We start from the raw sequence: 19,179 nt of genomic DNA, 5'->3' as shown, positions 1-19,179 counted from the left end.
AAAAAAAAACAACACTTAGACCTTTATAAAGGGATGTTATGGCAGCAAAGGAGCTTTAGAGCACTCCCCATGAGATGATAACCGCCAACATCATTATCAGAGATCATAAAGACTAGGAAAGAGGTTGTGGGAATCTCTGCTGTGGAAGGTTTTTGAGCAGCTTAGACAAACATCCACCAGAGACAGTCTAAGTACAGTAGTTCAGCTTCACAGCCTGGTAAGGGACTGCAAAACATTTTGAAAAGCATTTCTAAAATTGCTACAGAATTGCCACAGATTATTTTGTTGCCTGTTGCCTTCTGTAAGTCCTCCACAGAGAGACAGCCTATTGCACATTTAGAGATCGCACCCCCAAGTATTCCTGTCCAGAGACATCAGTATCACAGCTCCTGCCGGCTTTACCAAGCTCAGGCTTTAATCCAGGCCCGAGTCAGAGAACTGAAACCAACTTTCCTTTCATTTTGTCCAGTTGAGTCACTTGCATTGCTGAGATACCTGGTCATGTTCATCTTCGCATTCACCAGCTTTAAATCACTGTTAGAGGAAGAGGATGGGGCTGGGTTTTCCTATGGAAAATTCCAGTGAATGTGTTACACTAATTCACCAGAGATGAAAGGTAGCTCCTCTCTGTCAATGAAGCAACATATATTTTAAGAACACATGAAGATGTGGCCCATGAAAGGCATCTTGCTGTATGTTTAGGTCACGAAAAAACCCTCTAATTTTAAGGACTGATTGTTTTTCAGCAATTTGAAGCAATTTTGCAGTGGCAAGAAATTAAGGGGGAGACAAAGCCCCTCAATGTTAATCATTTAAAGATGTGGCTTGAATTCCTAAATGGTAGCAAAAGAATTCACCAGCTGTCCACGAGTGAAGCATATAAAGGTGATATTAAGGCTATAATTTATTAACTGAGGGGACTTTTCTACTGATTTTTTGGTTCACAAGCAAGATGACCCTGTAATGAAATCTGCCAACTCTGATCTAACCCCCCAATATCTACAGCAAACAGTAGCTCCAGTATAAAGATTTACAGCTACAGTTATGTCTCTGCTTTGCTCTTAAGCATGTATTCACCTCTGCCCATTTGCTTTCTGAAATTTTCTCTCATTCGTCATCTGAAGAATGGTGTTCAAAAGGAAAGCAGGGCTTCAGACATGAAACAGCTACATTCCAGAAACATGAGGAGCAACCTTTAATTCCCACCACCTTTCATTTACGGCAACATTTAATGGCTGGGACAGTTTCATTCTGGACAATGCCTCTCCCTGTCATTAGCCAGCAGAAAGGTCTAAACCCACAAGCGTTTAAAAAACCCGCTGTTTCAGGCTCTATGTTCCCTCCCTCCTTCCTCACTGTCCCTTCTGACTGCCCTCACTCTTCCAAGTGCACAATCCAAACGCTGTGCTCTGCAAATTGCACTTACTGTTGGCTTCGAGCTCCGAAGGACCCCGCTGAATACTTTTTATACAAACCCTAACAAGGTCAGAGTTGGAAAAATCTCAGCTGGTGGACTTGGAACCCATGAGCCAGTGACCATTTATAATTAATATTAATGAATGGCAGATGACAGATGTTTATTGCTCAAGTAGAAATGTGCATTGCTAAACCAGAGGGATTTAGTTTAAATTCGGAGGAACTGACTTTATTCCTTGTAGGGATGTGGCTGGTGGGAGGGAAGAGCAGTGGGTCATCCAGCCCCTGATACCTTTAAGCATGAGCAAGGAAACTATTCCCTGTAAAGAGGGAGCCTGAGCTCACTGATTGAAGCACCATGTCTGGTGCTTCAAAACATTAACTGGAGTAAGGAGGACTCTGCCCACCTCAGTGTAGTGGTTTCTACCCATAGATCCCAAAGCACTTAGCAAAATTAAGGAACTCGTATCTCCACGTTACAGTTGTGAACCTGAAGACATCACACAGAGCTTGTATTGTTAAGAAAAAAGTCGATTACTGAGACAGAGGATCACACTCCCAGCACAGTATGGTTTATGTTGCTGGATTTTTTCAAGTGGTCTTAAACTAAAGCTCTGATGGACAAGTCTCTTAGGTTTAAATGTGACAGTGGAAGATGCAGTGAGGAGATGGAAGAGTCTCTGAAACTGAGTACTACAGGGTTGAAGCTGATGGAACCTCTGGTTTCCAACTGAAAGCAATTCAATCTTTCAGAGCACATAACTTTCTTGACACAGAGACAGCTTGAGTGGCATTTTCAAGAGTACATGATCAATTTTAAGTAACTTCTTAGTTTCTGGTTGAGGTTGGAGTAAGGTCTATTTGCTTTGGATTCTTTGGACAAAGCATCCCACTCCTCCTAGTATCTTACTGCCATACATATGCACCAACCAGTCACTATTTCCTTGCCCCAGAGATTTCCACACTTCCGTACAAAATCTGAAAATCATTCCAGACCTGTATTTTGCAATATTGCAAATACCATTGGGTTTAGTGGCTTCAGGGTTAGTCTCAGATGTTACAAAAGAGTGCCTAGCAAAAGCAGGCAGTGCTCAGATCTGCAGAAATAGCAAGTAGATTCTCCCTTGGACTCATGTAAGGGATCTTGGTGCAGAAAAGTTAATCGGTTTTATACAGAAGCACGAACATATTAGTTGACTATTGCACAGTGAGCTGCTTCATCTGGAGGCAGCTGGGAAGAGTCTGCTAGTGCCCACAGTCCCAGTTCCCAGGCTGGAGAAGGTCCTGACTTCTCACAACACATTCTAGTACAGAAAATTATCACTAGCTGAACTTCTGCTTTGGGTTCTCTGGAACCTCTCTGCAGTTGTATGCACACCCCAGAGGCATGGGGAAGGGTAAAGCCTGGGACTGGTACCAATCCACCAGCCCAGCACCAGGCAGGAAAGTACAACATGCCTACAGCCAGTTCTGCTAACCTGCCATGGCGCGCTGCTGTAGGAACATTCCACTTGGCTTCTTGCTTCAGTGTGCAAAGCCTGTGTTACTAAAACAGCTCTAAACACACATTTCATTCCCAGAGGGATTTAAAAAGAGTAAACTTATCACATTCTTGGAGGAAAAAAGGAGACAAGACAGCCTGGACAAAATTCACATGGACAATTTCTATCTATGATTCATTTTAGACTGAAGACTTACGGGTAATGTTAAAATATCTGCATTCAAGTTTTATTCATCCACGTCCTCCATGACCCCTAACTAGAAATCTTTTTAAAAAATATTTTATAGGGCTGAATATCAGATTATCACGTTTCCCAGAAACTTGCTGATTTCAGTGAAGCCTCAGTGGAAAGTAGGCAGATTTCAAAACAGCTTGGCCCTTGTGTTTGGTTACTGCCCAGCGTCCTCCTGGCTCATCCATTGGGCTCATCCTTTGGCAACCTACCCGGCAGGCTGACACGGGCTCTCGACCTGAAAACTTGAGATCTTTGACAGCATCTTGGCCACCAAGCTCCCTGAGCTTTCTAGAGCTAAGCTCTGAATCACTCTGGCATAAAAATTTCCTGGCCCTTTTTCAGAGGCAGCCCAAGAGTCTTGGTGATCGCAATCCCCTTCTCCACAAGCTGCTCTCTGCCTGGTGAGCTGACAGGTATCCTCTCAGTAGGTGAGGAAAGCTCTTCAGAAACATATGGAGGCAGATGAAGTGAAAAGAGAAGAGTCAGGTCACCCTTTCTTGAAAGGGGACCTTTGGAGCCCTGACCTGTAGGAAATGTGAAATCCTGACCTGTCATTTAAATCAGCATGAAAGCTTATTCAGAAGTGTTGGCACTACCCAAAGAAGGAATGATCACCACTTTGGCCAGCTGAACTCGTACGTGCACAGTGGAGACAAAACAGAAACTGATTTTTCAACACCTTGTTTTGAAGAGTATCCTTGAAAGCAAATTCTCCCTTCACTTACACCAGAGATCAACCTTGGTGACCTCTCTGTATTTCAGCAAGTACAACAGAGGGCAGAATCGGGCCCCTGGTGCATTTAAGTAACAACACTCTGGCTGTGGGCTGACAGTATTGCTGAGTGGATCCGTCAGGGGCTGCCATCCCCTTGCACATTAGCTCCTGCCAACTGGCTGATCCACCTATCCGGGCTGTCCTGGGTTACCTGCAGGACACCCATCTACCTGTCAGCACCGGTGTCACCCCAGGCAGGAACACAAACAAACTGTGCTTAGAGCAGAGGGAACAAGTGAACCATGCAGAGTGGGGCCAGAGGTGCATCCTGTTGACTTATCTTCTTTCACCTTGCTGGCACATCAGGAAACTTAAGGAGATGTCAGGAGGGAGCTCCAGGGGAACACAGAGCTGCATCTATACCAGCAAATGAAACAGTGGAAGATTCCCAGAAGAAGTGGAAGATTCCCTGGTGATGCTGTCTAGTACCAGCGCAGGAACTTGCTGGCCTGGCCCAAGCATTAGAGATGGCACTTCCAAATCTCCTCTGGGATCCACATGAAATCAACAGTATAGACCAGCTCGAAGCCATGGCCAACTCAGGGAATAAAGGCATTCTTGCAGGTGGGGGCCTGTAAGTATCTTCTGAACTGGAAGACTACATTAATGCAGTCAGGTTAAGGAAAGCCAAGAAGAATGTCTTTTCTTGCGTATCCCTCCCTTCAGAGCACTCCAAGTACAAATTCAAGTACTGAAGCAGCAAGTTTCTTTGGGTGTTTTCTCCTTTTTACTATTGTACTAGGAAGAGTTCAAATGCCTGCTGAGGCACCAGCATCTGTCTCTCATCATGCACAACTTTTCTTGATTATTTCTAGGGAGGCAGACTACACACACGGCTCTGACAAAAGGCAGCATCACATTTTCATTTCTGGTTTGCTCAAAAGCCTGCACCAGCTGAACGAAGTCTCTGAGAAGGACTGTATTTATGACCTTCATCCAGACTAGTGGGAGGGCTTGGATTATTGGTGCTGCAAAGTGAAATAAGCTATTATAGATTTCTGCCACTATCCTGATGCTCTAACAGCAGGGTAAGGGGTGTCAGTACCGGTCACTGCTAATGCAAATATACCAGCATCCGATTCCATTAGTCTTTAAAGAGGCTTATAAAGTGTGTTTGGACACTCAAGAACCCTTCTTGCCACTTCAGGAGAGCTGTAAAACTTAAATCCCATTCAGAAGCCACTGCTAAAAAATCTCAAAGCAAGCTCAGCAAAAAAACACCACTCACCCAACCCCAGCACAGTGTACATCCCTTCCCACCCCTGGCAGCACGGAGGGGTTTTCTGTTCTGCTAAACAGCCCTTACCTTCCTGCCACAGGGAGCAGTGTTCAGAGTCTATAGGCTGTGGGTTCTTCAAAGATGAGGACAGTTACATAATTAAAAAATTCTTACAGCAACATTAGTCCTCATTAATACAAGGCTGCTGACAAATTCTCAGTCTCAACAGAGAAGTGCAAAGGAAATAAATCCCCTCAGGCTCTGGTTTGAAGAGACAGCAATGTGTCTGCAAACAGAACGCTTTTTAAAATCCTCCTCTCCTGGCTGCTGCTTTGATTGGTGGATACTCCTGTATTTTCAGGCATAGGCAACATCTTTCCTAAGGGACAGGAAAGGCAGATCCAACCCATTTCTACTGCAGAGAGGTCATCCCAAGATGGTTAAGCCAGGGACTTCCAGCAAGCCTTGCTAGGGAGTTCAGGAGCTTAGCAGTGTCATTTCCCAAGCAGCCCACAGAAGGGATCCCTTCCTGCTTCCCATACACCTAATGGGAGACAACCTGCTCTTCACCCCCTCCAGCAGCACAGCCTGACATCTGTCTCAGCACAGCTGATCTGCTCAACCTCCTCCTTCCTCTCTGCCCACTTTGCGTGGACAGCTGTTGCACAGCCCTCATCTATTCCTGTAGTTAGACACGTTCTCATCCCCCTTAATGTGCCTCTTCTTGTAAGGACAGGCTAGCACACACAACAGGAACAGCAATATTTTCCAAGTGAATACAATCTAGTAGTCCAGATCCTATTTTCAGAGGCTCACAAAGCTCACAGGCTCTCAAATCTCACAGAAAAACTTCTGTAGGTCTCAGGCTCCAACACCACCCAGAGTCTACATCTAGAGTAAGTATTCCCATTTTCAGGAGGAGACAGGGCACTTAAGTACAACTTAGTGACTGAGTCCCCTAATGCAGTTGCTTGACTGTAAGTGTCAGTATCATCAGAGGTATCTTCGGTTATCTAAGATCACCACAGAGGACTGGGAATACGATACATGCCCTAAGACTGTGTCCATCTGGAATAGTGCGTGGCAGCTAGGTAGGCTGTCATCACACATCTCAACAGTGGCAGAACCTGTGTTTGGCCAGATCAATTGCTCCTTGAATGCCTTTGGACCTCAGCTCCTTTAAAATTTCTACCCATATTGACTCCAGCAGTAGGTACATCTTCAAGTGTAAATAAGGCCAGGAAATGCCCTGAGCAGTGTAGCACACAGGTAACGCTGAATTTGTTGACCCTCACCGCTGTGGTCACCTGAAAAATCAAGTGATGATAAAACAGAGCCACTGAAACTAGTGGCTAACACTAACAATGACTGCTAGTAAGAAAGTTATGCTGTTTAACCTTCAGAAAACACACACCAGATAAATCAGCCACCAGCAGCTCATGAACGAAAGGAGAATGTCCTCTGCATCACTGGGCAGTTGAGGGTTTGGAGGCTCATTGTCTTTGCAAGTAGTGCAAGTACATGCTACAGCCTGTGTTCCTGGGAAAAAAAAATGTGTCACTTCTCAAAAGGGAGAGTGATCTACTCATTTGCATAACACGACACAACTATATCAGAGATAGAGCTGTAGTAAGATGTTTCAGAGCCTGGGGCATGCTGCTCTTCCTGGTGTCTTTGTTCAGCACACATCATGCCATTGTCATACAGGTCAAATCTCAAGGAAAAGGGTGACAAACGTTTAGACTACAAAGGCCAAAAAGTCTGAGATGGGCGCGGATAGGTAGGCAGGAGGGCAGAGAGGTGGCACTTCGCTCCCAACTTTTGTCCCTGTACTTCGTGGGGCACTGGTACCAGATCACCAGTGCTGCCATTTCTCCAGTGTCTGGGAAATTGCTGAGACATCAGCTGAGGCTGGGAGAGGTGAGACAGACTTAGACACATATCCAGACGTGGACTGCCTAAATACAGGCAATATTTCTTTGACCAGGGGCTATAAATCAGATTCACAAGAACCTCAGCACCTTTAAGCTAATTTGATATGTAATTTTACATTGTTGCCCAAATTAATTTTATGTCTGCATTTGATTTAACTACTGCACTTAAAATCATCACATGTCAGTAGATTTTCTTCAATATGCAAAGTTTCTCTTATTAGCAGTAGTGAAGTGTCCCTTATCCACAAGATAATTCACTGGGCTTAGTATATTCACCCATCTTGATCCAGGACTAGAAGGAAAACCATTCAATATCACCCCAATATACTTAAGAACTGGGGCTGGGAAGCCTCAGCTGAAGGGTTTTGGCTCATCACCAAGTGAACAATGTCAAACACTGAATGTCTGGACAGTTTCCATTTAAGTAATATTTCATCTTGGGCCAACTGAATGTACAAACCATGGGGACGGAATTCCACACCACCATTTCTCCATTAGGAAGACACAGGCTCACTTCTGAGGGCAGCTCTCGCTGAGCCTCACTTGCCTGTTCTGCAGGTCTCCCCTGCTCAGCTCTGCGCATCTTTGATGGCATTGCCCAATTCAGAGAGAGATTCTGCATATTACCTTGGGATAATCTCCAATTGGTTACCTAAAATTTGGGGGGGGCATTTTATTTTTAAAGCTTTACCACAGGTTTAAAATAGGAGATGAGAAAGGCAGGTGTTTGTCCCTACTTGATTCAACACTTCTAATCCTTCCCTCACTTGTCAATCTCAGACACTGGTGGGAAGGAATTGAGAAGCTGTAAAATAAGACCACAGAGACACACAAAAGGATAGAGCAGATCCTCACATCTTCATCTTACTCCTTGCTTTCTGTCTTCTCATCTCTGAATCTCTCTCCCTTTACCTGACCAACTCCTCCCAGGATGGTCATCCATTCTCAGAACAAAGCCACTGCACCTACTTCTCCACTGTGACCTACACCCACAGAGCCCATCAAGGCATCAAAATAACCTCTCAGGTCTGGTCTATGAGCCTGGAACAGGCACAATTCCCTGTACTCAGCACCCTCAACAGCAAGAGCTTTGCGTAACTTCCCCAACTCTGCTGTAGGAAAGCCTGGATGATCTCTGCTAATATTTAAAAGCCAAAAGTATTTTTTCCTGTAACAAATCTGGACAGATTGTTTTCAGTAGTATCATTACCAGGACATCATAAACCAGAGCTCAGGCAAGTACATTCCATATTCACCCAGAATTTTCTGCACTTAAGGAGGCCTAGGGTCAGTATGACACTGCATAATGCAAGCCTCAAGCGAGGCTGCTTTTGAAGACATCATTGGCATTCCTCTGTGAACTCCAGCTGCATAGCTGGGTAGACAACCCAGTTCCACACAGAAGAAAATACAATCTGTTTTAGGCTCATGTGCCAATACGAGTTCAATTCAATGTCATAGCTGCATTGGTAAAGCAAATAGGAGGAAGAGACTCACAGAAAGGTTTGGGTTAGAAGGGACCTGAAAGATCATCTAGTCCAGCCTCCCTGTTGAGTATGAGCATCTTCCACTAGACCAGGTCAAAGCCCTATCCCACCTGGCCTTGGACACTCCCAGGCATGGGGCATCTCCCACCTTTCTGGACAACCTGTTTCAGTGTTTCACCACCCTCACAGTGAAGAGCTACTTCCTCATGTCCAAGCATTAACACACCATACAACATCGTCTCTCAAGCCAATACACAAAGTTTTAATGTTCCTAAGGGGACGAGAAGCTTTATTGGAGAGGTCTGTGGCAGTAACAAATTCCTCAACATCTTAGCTTTACCAGCATTAGAAAGCAATGAAATCCTTGAGTACCTCATTTTGTAACAATGGGCTAAAGCTCGAGCTGGGACTCGGAACACTGCTTTTAATCTTAAAAAGCATTTCCTACCCATGCTGGAGCTGACACTGTCACGGGATTCATGTTGCAACACCAAGACTCCCCCAGGGCACAGGTGAGGTGGGGGTTAAGGGAGGGCAGAGGGATCTTTCAAAGACATAGACACTGAGCACTGGCTGTCAAGGGGAGTTAGAGGATGGCTGATTTCCTCTCACCACATGCTCTGTGTCCCAGCTTAAGTCAAATTTAGACCAGTCAACAGTTAATGCTACGTGGCTTCAGCCACAGACAGCCCCAAACAAGCTGGGTTTTGGTGGGGTACGTGGAGCTGTAGTCCAAGCTGTGGGAGACAGGCTCTAAGCACGGGAGATACTTACACCAGCTCTAAAGCACTGGGATGCCCCAGGAAGTTCTCGGCTCTTTGCTCAGAGTCAGGCTGACGGGAGGTACTGGTCCAGCAGCCAAATTTTGTTGTTTGACACAGAGTTGGACGATTCAAATCACTAGTACTAGTGTCCAGCTTCTAACGGGAGGTGCCAATTCAGGGCCAGTTTTACAGGCTGTAGCAAAGCAAGGGGGTCGGGGAGTCAGAAACGGCAACATCCAGAGCAGATCTAACACACCATCATTTTTATTTCAGGGAAGAAAAGTAGGGAGGAGAAAAGAAAAAAGTCCAACAAAGAGGAAAACAAGGAGACAAGACAGGAAAGCAAAGGACAAGCAGCCCGAAGGCAAAACCGAGAACAGAGGGAAAACAACAACAAAACACAGCCGAAGAAAAGAAAAGCCCCAAATAAAGACGAGAACCTGGCACCCGTCGACACTGCACATTAAGAGCCCTCCATGATTGTTTAAGTCTTATGATGCTGCTATCTCTACCAGATCGCCCTGAGAGGTTCTCCGACCGTTCAGGCCACAAAAGGACAATGCTACCAGCTATTATTAAACTTTAGACAACATTCCAAGTACTTCCTATATTCTCTGAGCAACCATAGTTTATTAAAGAGATTGACATGAGCCAAGAAAAAAATAAACCTAAAAATGGGGTACTTTAAAACTGTTATATTATATGCTTCCATGCATCTGTAAAAGGCAATTAAGAAATTTTGTATATATTAATAATAGGGTATAAAATATAGCAATATAATAATGAATGACATTCAGATGAACAATGTTTTTTTTGTAAAATATTTTTCAAGCTATTGTTTAAGTATGAGGCAAGAGATATGTCTAAATCTAAGACACAAACCATATCCCTTCATATATTGTACATAAATATTATGAGAAGGAGGAAGACATTTCTGGAGAGACAGTAGGAACCTGAGGTTTTCTAAGCACTGGTGGAGCAGGATGGGATTGCCCCATGCTTCCCCAGTCCGTGCTCCAGACACGGACCAAGAAACACGAGGGGAGAGCTGGCAGGGCCTCACCAACCAAGGGAGAACAAGCAGTAGCAGCTGCAGTTCCGAAGAGTAAATCCCTGAGGCAGAAGCGACGAGCTGAGCTTGAGCAATACTCTTATCTGTGGGACGACGCGGCATTTCCTGGTGCAAACAGTGGTACCGTGTGGCTGGTTTACGCTTTTTATACCTACATGTAACTTAAGTCTACATTTCAAATCTTCTGGTGAATGACAAATCGTATTTGTAGGAGACAACGTTGAGTTAATAAAAAACAGAAACAGATCATGTGAGTATGTTTCTCACAGTGATGGTGTCACCTTTTCTGCTGGGGGAGGGAACCATTTCAGAGGGGAAATCTTGCTCTGGTGTCTTGTTTTCGTTTGTTTCACCAGAATTGTCAGCATTACATTCCCCTAGGACTAATGTGGAAAAAGAAAAGAACCAGTAATTAACAGTGAGTGTTTGAAAGTCAGCCGGGCACCTTAAGCTGAGATGCTGGTACACCATGAGGGGTCCATCTCAATATAAGATCTTAATGAGGCTTTTAGAAAGAGTTAGAGGTTTTATTCAGCCAAGACACACTTGCTCACAGATTAAGTAAGAATTCTTTGCAATTTCCTCATGTGTCCTGCAGAATCCTAGAAGCAATTTCATACACAAGGAAATGCAGGTCCACTGCACTTTAGTAACGGTCAGTGGGTGGTTAAAAATGCCCACATTGTTCCTAAGCTGTAATTAAAGAAGTATCAACTATTTTTCATTACAGAAAGCTTTGTCTTCTGACTACAAGAATACATAAGTCATCACTCAGGAATGCTGGATAGTCATAATTTCGGACCTATAAATCATACTGCGTGTTTTGTAACCAGCTTTTACTGAAATGTTGCTTCAGAAAAAAAAGAAATACCACCCTAGCAGCACCACACATTGTTATTATTTATTACTACGAGCAGGAGCTGCATCCTCATCCTCCTTCAACAACCTCCTCCTGGGAGAAAGCAATAACTGCCACATTTTGAAAAACAGTTGACAGACCCATCAGGAATTTCAATATTAATTTGAAAAGTGGACATTCTCAGCTTGCTGCAATGCAAAGCCCCTACACAAAGTGGTTTATGAAGAGGATGCGCTGACACCACCGCACGCTGTCTTAAAGAGCTTTTACCTTGATTTTTACAACAGTGACACAGATCTGTAGTCAAGATGTCCTTGCGTATCAGTTTGTGTGTAAGCAATTACAGGGACTTACAACTCTATTTAAAGCTGACAGGACAAACATGTGCTCCCTTGCACAAGCTCTGCTGAAGCCACAGGTCTGAAGCTCACACAGGCTCTTTGCTCAGCCAAGCACAAGAACGAGCCTCCCAGAAGGCTACAGCCAAAGGCCAACAAGGTTCCCATGGGCTTCCGTGAAGCAGCAAGATGAAGCTCACAGAGCACTACATGAAGGCAGGAATACGCCAGCTCAGAGTAATAAGAAAAAGCCCCTTAAGCAGCAGTGGTTATTCACAGCTGAACACAGTGTCACAATACCACCGACAGAATAAACATCCCCCTGAACAGTAACGTAGCCTCTAATGTATATGAAACAACTCTTCTGTTCCACTCAGTGCTGCTGAAGTCTCAGCTGAAGTCCAGCATCCCCCTAAGGTACCACAGCTCGAGGAAGAGGTGGGCTAACTACAAATAGCCCAGGCAAAAGCTCCAAGAACTGCCACAGCTCCAGGAAAACGTTCCCCCACCCCACCACATCTCTGAAGCAGGTAACAGGCATACAGCTACACCGCCAGCGTCAGGGGATATGGCTACAAACAGCCACCAGCTGACAGAAACAGAACTCAGCAATGTTTGTGTTTACTACATCCGGAAAGGAGGAAATTTATACTGTAACGCTCACTGAGGGCAGGTAGCAAAACCAAACAAACAAAGCAGGACATGGCAAACACTGAGAAACCTCAGCAGGTAAATTTAAACCATCCTTTCAGCCCATGGGCAGCCAGTCTGTAATTCACCCTTTCTCAGGCTATGCAGCGCTTGCATTCCCAGCTCCCTTCTTCATACCTTCAGACAAGAGTAACGCCTTCCCGGTTCTTTTCCAAACAAAATTCACCCTCTTTGTTTTCCAGTGACTCACACCTCCAAATTCATGGGACGAATACAAAACACAAACCTTATCATCTCCTTTCCTACTACCCAGTGACACACCACCCCCCTCCCCAGCTGAGAAGGGGGTCAGGAAAAGGAGAGGAGACCCACGGGCTGAGATGGAAACAAATTCACTGGAACAGCCCAACTGACCCCAAACACCAACACCCAGCGCACACAGTTACACTCACCCAGCACAGGCAGCACAGCCACGGGAAAGCAGCGCTCAGGAGCAGGACGAAGAGCAGAGGGACAGCCAGCAAGAAACCCTCCTCTCCTCCAACTTCCCCCTTTATACTGGGTGTGAGTATTCTGGGATGGGACCCACCTGTGCCCAGCTGGGCCCAGCTGCCCTGGCTGCCTGCACACTGCTAACGGGCTGCGGGTGATGGCAGGGCTGCCAGTCTGTCCCCGCACAACCCACAGGATGCTGTGGGGAGAAGGGGAAGGGTTGGGGCTCAAAGACATAAATCCAAAGGAATAGGCTTCCTTGCTTTTGCTGCTGATTGAGTGACTGGTTTTACTTTCCGAACTTAAAATTTTTAGTTCAGCTTCAGGATTTTGGGGGGAGGGAGGGCACAGAGAAAGAACTGGTGATTTCTTAAACCCTTGGCAGGACAGTTCTGTTTCCACAAGAAAATGTACCACCGGATCAGTGGTCCCTGTCAACAGCCAGGATTGTGGCTTTACACCATCCCTGCAGGACGCTGCTTGGAACAGCAGAGCCCCTCTGCCATAACACACAAGCCTCCCCCCACATCCAGCAGCACTTAGAGCATCCCATCACTGAAGCAGCTGGACTGTCTGCACCTTGTGCCACACACACTGCAACTCTGCCTCGCTCAGGGACAGCTTGTCCAGCAGGGACTGGCGTGCAGAAGGGAGCTGAGCACTGGGGGTCACTCCATCCAGCACTGAACGTGAGGGAAGAGACAAGAGAGGGAGCACACTCCCAGCACCGCTCCACCGGCTCACCCGGGCTCCCACCCATGTGCTCAGCCCCCTGTGCCGCTTGGAGGAGGAGCCGGTGGGGTATGGCAATGCAGGGCCACCCCGGTAGTCCCTCTTTAGGTAGACAGATGATAGAGCTGTTGGTTCCGCCATCTTAAGACATGCCTATGTACATCGTATCTAAATTTAATGAAAATGAGGGACTGCCCTGGATTTCTTGAAAGCCTTTGAGCAAGATTAGAAATCCAAATCCTTCCTTCCCTGTCATGTGTGGCATTTCCCCATATGGAGACAGTTCCTCCTGCAGAGTGGATCCTGAGAACAAGGGCCATGCAGGGATCCTCAGGAAGCAGAGCAAAGAGACACCTAATGCAGACAGAAGTAAAAAGCGACTTCTGGGACTGAATCCCCATCTGTGTGTGACAAAGCCCACATCCACCCAGGCTGGTGTGTTATTTCCTGCATATGCTGTGTTCTGGAAGACAAAGAAACACATATAAAGGGACGGGGAGAGACCTCAACCTTGAGGACAGTGACATTTCGTTGGACTAGAAGACAGTTGGGGTCACAGCCGAGTGTCCGAGTTTGGAGCGGAGACTGCAGCAGAGCAGCATTCCTACCCTGCGACTGTCCCAGATTAGGCCACACACACTAAAGCAAGGAAGTGAAGGAATATCTCCTTAAAAAAACCCCACGGTTCAAGATCGCTTGGACTCAGGGGTGGCCCCAGTGCCCGAGCAGCCTTACTTCTGCCCACCGGCAAACACGGGCATGCAGAGCAGGGAGCGATGCGGCTTGAGAATGGATCCAGCTCAAGGAAGGAGCAGTTTTGAGGAAGTCAGTGGTTAAAGGAGCTTCTTCAAAGGCACCACAGGAGGCAAAAAAAGAGCCTAATTCCTGATTTCAAGGCTGTGCTGTTCCCAGCTCGCTGTGAAGGCTCATAGATGTTGGCAGTGTACAGCGCTAATCTGAGGCAGCGCCGCGGAGGGATGGATGTGTTTATGTGCTTGAGCAATCGCTGCCTTTTGACAGTACTCTGAAAAGATTACAACTCCTCCGGCACCACAAACTTCCCAGTACTACACCCTCGGCCAAAAGGCATTTCCTTACATCGTAACCAGAGGATATGAATCGCCGGAGAGCGCCAGCGTCCCGCATCAACACTTACCAGCTCTTTGGCTGGAGGAAGTATTGAGGAAGAATGAAGCTACATGAGTAACAGATGGGACAGAAAATTTGGAGAAGACAATATGCCAGTAAAACATATTTCACCTGGAACTTCTTACTACATGCTCTGGATCGTGTTTTTTCCCTCAGAGTTTCTATTACCGAACCAAAAAACCCCTGGTCATCTTGCTTTTGTTTTGTCCTGCCCATGCAGGGCATTCCAGGCTCCGCTCAGTCCCTTCCAGTCTTAGACCTGGAGATGGGATGTGAGTGTGCTCTTTATTTTTTCTGACTCCCTGTACTTTTGCATTTCAAAACTGGAAGTTTTTTGCACCGTCAGCCATCTTAAAGAATGCAGCCAATTCCTTAGCTACAGCATTCTCACTCCTTTAGTTTCAACAAAAGTTTTGGCAATACTGAGACCTACCACGGGACTTCTTACTAACTTCTACTATTTGTCACTGTGTCCAGATGATCTGAGCAATGTCTTCTTTCTAAATTCAATGATGCAGCAGTAACATACATGAAACATAAGACTTATGAAGCTCTTGGCCTTGACATCTGATGAGAATAAGGATGAGGACAAATACCCACACGCACCCCTGTACATTCTGAGTCATGAGCTAGAGCCTAAGTCACCTCCCAGGGTATCTGAAGTACGTCATGAGGAGACTGTCTTTCCTGGCAATGTCCTGCTTGGCAGGTGGGTCCTGAGAGAAGCAGTCCAGTGACTCAGCTCACCCGTGGGGTGATGCCTCCAGTAGTGACAGAGAGTCAGGCTCAGCAATCCTTATGTGGGAAAAACCCGAACCACTGCTTTGGGCATTGCTAATTGGGGTTCTGAGACTCCGTGGGGCCCAACACTATCATTTTCTTCATTCTTGTGTTGTGGACTCATAATAATAGCTTAATCATGGCTTTAATTTTGGAAATACGGATTATTGTTCTTCAGCACACAGCCCAGGCAGATAATGATTTCTTTGTTGTGAGTCTGGCAGAACACAATGCTTCTTGTTTGTAACAGCAGCAGGGTGATTTATTTGCATGCAGGAGGTAGTTTTGTTCCACTGGATACCCTTTAGCCTTTACTTCTCTATTGTCCAGAAATAATCAGTATCTTACACTGCCATTGCATCGCAATAAGCCTTCAATTACTGGGTAAACCAATTCAACCACAGAAGCGCACGGGTTATATGTAGCTGCAATTACCTGTAGAGTTACGTGTGCCGGCAGTTAACAGTTACTGCCTCTCGCTGCATCAGGAGAAACAGCATCTCCTGATTTAAATATGCTCATCTATCAGCAAGACACTGAGCTGAAGAGATTTCCATCCCACTGCTGGAGAGAGTGGAGACACAGCTCCACACAATCCGGGCTCCTAAAGAAGGTTTGGCAGCTCTTCAGCCTGTCAAAGAGGAATGACGCTAGATACTCACTGAAGAGTGAAGCCTGATGGTTATCAGGTAAAACCATAGAATACAACAGCTGCTAAACTCCTCAGCAGAAATACCCAGCTTCTGCTCCTACCTCACCTGTCCAGACACGCCAAGTCCCCATAACTCCTCTGCAGAGTTGGCAAAGCTTTCTGCTCCTCCCACGGAGTTCTGTAATTTATCCTTCCTGATGCCATTTTACAGCAAACCAAACCGGGAGTAATGAGGTATGTCGAATAAGGCAGGTAATGCAGAGCATTGCTCCATCAACAACTCGACATCCCATCAAGAGGAACCAAAACCACCGGTGCTAATTCACCTGAACCTGCACAGAACACCTCCCTCGCTGGGCCTGAGCATCACAGACATTTGCCACAGAACACAACGCATGAGGCGTCCACCGCTGTGCCCACAAGGATGCGTACAGCTGCAGGTGCTCCTTACACCCCCCCCGATACCGCCCATGCCACGGAAGCACAGCTCAGCCATCACCTCCTCCCCAGCCGAGTGCACTCTGCCTCCTGTACAATGTACTGCTTCATCACGAGAATCTAGAGCCTTCTGGAGTCTGGAATATGGAGCAGAGGTGCGTGAACCCACTCACCCACAGCTGCCCCCCTCTTCCAGCCTCACTGCTCGCCCTTTAAAACACCACCGCCTGATTCAACTCTGTTTCACAATGTGGAATCTGGGATGAAATCACGTGAATGAAGGTACAGCAGGTGTCCCTGGGCCTCAGGGAGTGACACGTTCTTACAGCAGCCGGGAGCCCAGGCCCTGCTGGACCAGGAGACACGACAGTACCCACACTACTTTCTTGCAGAGCCCTGCTTCCCCACAGTTACCACATACCATCTAGCGATGCAAAAGGAAACTGCAATTTCTAGTCATTATTCTTTGAAAGACGAAGATGGCAACATCTTGGTGGTGTTTTGCTTTCCTTCCTCTAAAATGTAGTCACTGCACCTCCTCTCTGCGATGGATGGGTTTCCATCCATCACGAATCTTGTGGCTCCCACCAGTTCTCAAGTCCTACAGACGTAAAACTTAAAAGAAACCCAAAATCTAACCTTGTAAATTCTGTACATTCATGATTTTGAAGAACACAATTTTTTTTTTTTTTAAATACGAGGTTCATATTCCCTGTTGATAGGGAGGAAGTCAAAGAGAAAGAGGTTCTAGAGGTCCTGAGACTTAAGGCACAAGATTCTCTATAGGAAAAGGCAGCTTTAATCCTGGAAACTCACTGCCTGAAGAACGAAGAGTCTCAAACACTCTGTACTGTAAGGCAGTAACTGGTTTGTGGTAGTTTTTTTCTTCTTGTTTGCATCACCAGAGGGACAACTTCAGTTCAACAGCAACATACACCGTAACACGGTTCTGCCAGCAGGGATAACGGGAAACATCACTGTTTACTTACTGTAAACTTACTTACTTACTTACTTACAGTTTTCAGGAGAAAACTGTACCTTGCCTGCCAACCCGGGCAATAAAATCCATTTGTTTTGTGTGCTGCGTGGAGTTTTTTACCGCTACTAAATGAAAGCAAAACACCCAGGAACCCTCCCTGGGAGCTTGCAGAAGGGATCCAGCCAAAGTCATAGATCAGGAGAAGTGAGCCAGAGAACTGACTCTCAGCTCCTCTCCTCTCAGCCGCGATCAGCTTTCTGGTTTTAAAGCAAACCAGGATTGACTAGTCAGCCCAATCCCTCCTAAACTGCTCAGCAGCAGCATTTCTGGCACAAGTTGCAACACACCTGGATTACAAGGTTCGCTCTCCTCGAGGGCTGCGCGGCCGACCGAGCACCTTCTCTGTGCGGCACAGAGACTTTGCTGAAGATGTAGCACTGCGGAAAGGGGGAACACGACACCACGCAGCATCCACAGTGTCACCGGCAGCAGTTCTGAGGGTCTCCACGTCAACCCTCTGAACTGCTTCGACACCAACTGACTCAGAACCACGGCAGAAGGAAACCTCCTTCCTTAACCGGGCCAGGCACAGCAAGGATATCCGAGACACCGGCATATCTGCAGAGGTTTAGGTAGCGTCATGTACATCTGAAGAAACAGAAATAGAAACACTGAAACATCTTGATTGTCAAAGCATCGGTGAAGTATTAATGGTGGGACTGCAGACCCACCCCTGCAGGGGGATTGGTGTCTGCTAGGGGTTAGTCCAGCGAATCTTTACTTTTCAGTCCGCTGTATTCACCAGTAACGCAGCTGCAAGCATCAGGCATAGATTCCAGATCAATGACATTGCAGATGATAGTAAAAACAAGGAGAAGCAAGCAAAAGAACTGCAAAGCAAGCAGAGGTAGAACGTACATAAACGAGGTGGTTTCAATTGTAACAGACAGGTGTCAACTCGTGCACGTCAAGGAAGCCACCACCAGAATAGGTGGGATGTGTTCATGCCAAAACCAGGAACACACACACAGAGAAGGTAAATCTTACCCATTCGGACTGAAACATGAGCTGGGAATAAGGATTTTTTACCAAGCCCAGTTCCAAAAGATGCTTCTTCTCTTTGGAAGCCGCAAGTGCTGAGAGTAGCTCCGCCTGCTCGCTTTCGCTCCCCGAGGAGCCCCGGCCTGCCTGCCTGCCTTCCTTCGCTCAGACCCTAACTGGAACCGACGGGAACGTGCCCTTGACGACTTCCACCACATCAAGGTCTGGCTGGTAGAAGGACTGAGCCTGTCGCTGCTGAGCTCACACGGCCTGTGACGAACCTTTCCTTCCCTCCACCTCCGTTCTTCCGCCTGGCCTCCCACGGGCCTCTGCTCAGCCTGCCGCACCGTCCCTTCTCCTGGGACAAATCCTGACCCATCTGTTGAAACCAGTGTCGTGGGGAGGCTCTTCTAGAGGAACCTGGTGGTTTAATCGCCTGCCTCATTGTTTGACTAACCCTGACTGCACCGAGAAGTCAGCACGCTTCAACTTTTTAATCTTTTATATTCTCTGATGCTTGTGATTTCTGGGTAAACACCAGAAGCAGCGGCCACCAGCACCGCCGGGTCTCACCAGCCCTTGGCTCGGCGGTTTGCACCTTTAGGCGCCTTCAAACACTGCGTCGAGCACGCTCAGCCCGTCACGGTAACTGCGGGGTGATGCCC

The 19,179-nt window shown here is 46.6% G+C and overlaps 1 protein-coding gene across 1 annotated transcript in view; it reads left to right on the top strand.

Annotated features, from left to right (window-relative positions):
* The window catches only part of RSPO3 (R-spondin 3), a gene marked incomplete at its 5' end in the record, with an annotated part of 22,599 nt that extends 11,956 nt beyond the window's left edge, over positions 1-10,643 (top strand). The window contains one exon of the mRNA XM_010142875.1: positions 9,605-10,643. Coding sequence (XP_010141177.1) covers positions 9,605-9,798 — 194 coding nt within the window. The remainder of the gene's footprint in view (positions 1-9,604) is intronic.
* Positions 10,644-19,179: the final 8,536 nt, after the last annotated feature.

This window comes from Buceros rhinoceros, unplaced genomic scaffold, assembly GCF_000710305.1.
Source record: "Buceros rhinoceros silvestris isolate BGI_N320 unplaced genomic scaffold, ASM71030v1 scaffold20189, whole genome shotgun sequence".
Taxonomy (NCBI): Eukaryota; Metazoa; Chordata; class Aves; order Bucerotiformes; family Bucerotidae; genus Buceros; species Buceros rhinoceros.
Note: the sequence above shows the minus strand (reverse complement) of the source record. Positions and strands in the feature narration are given on the sequence as shown.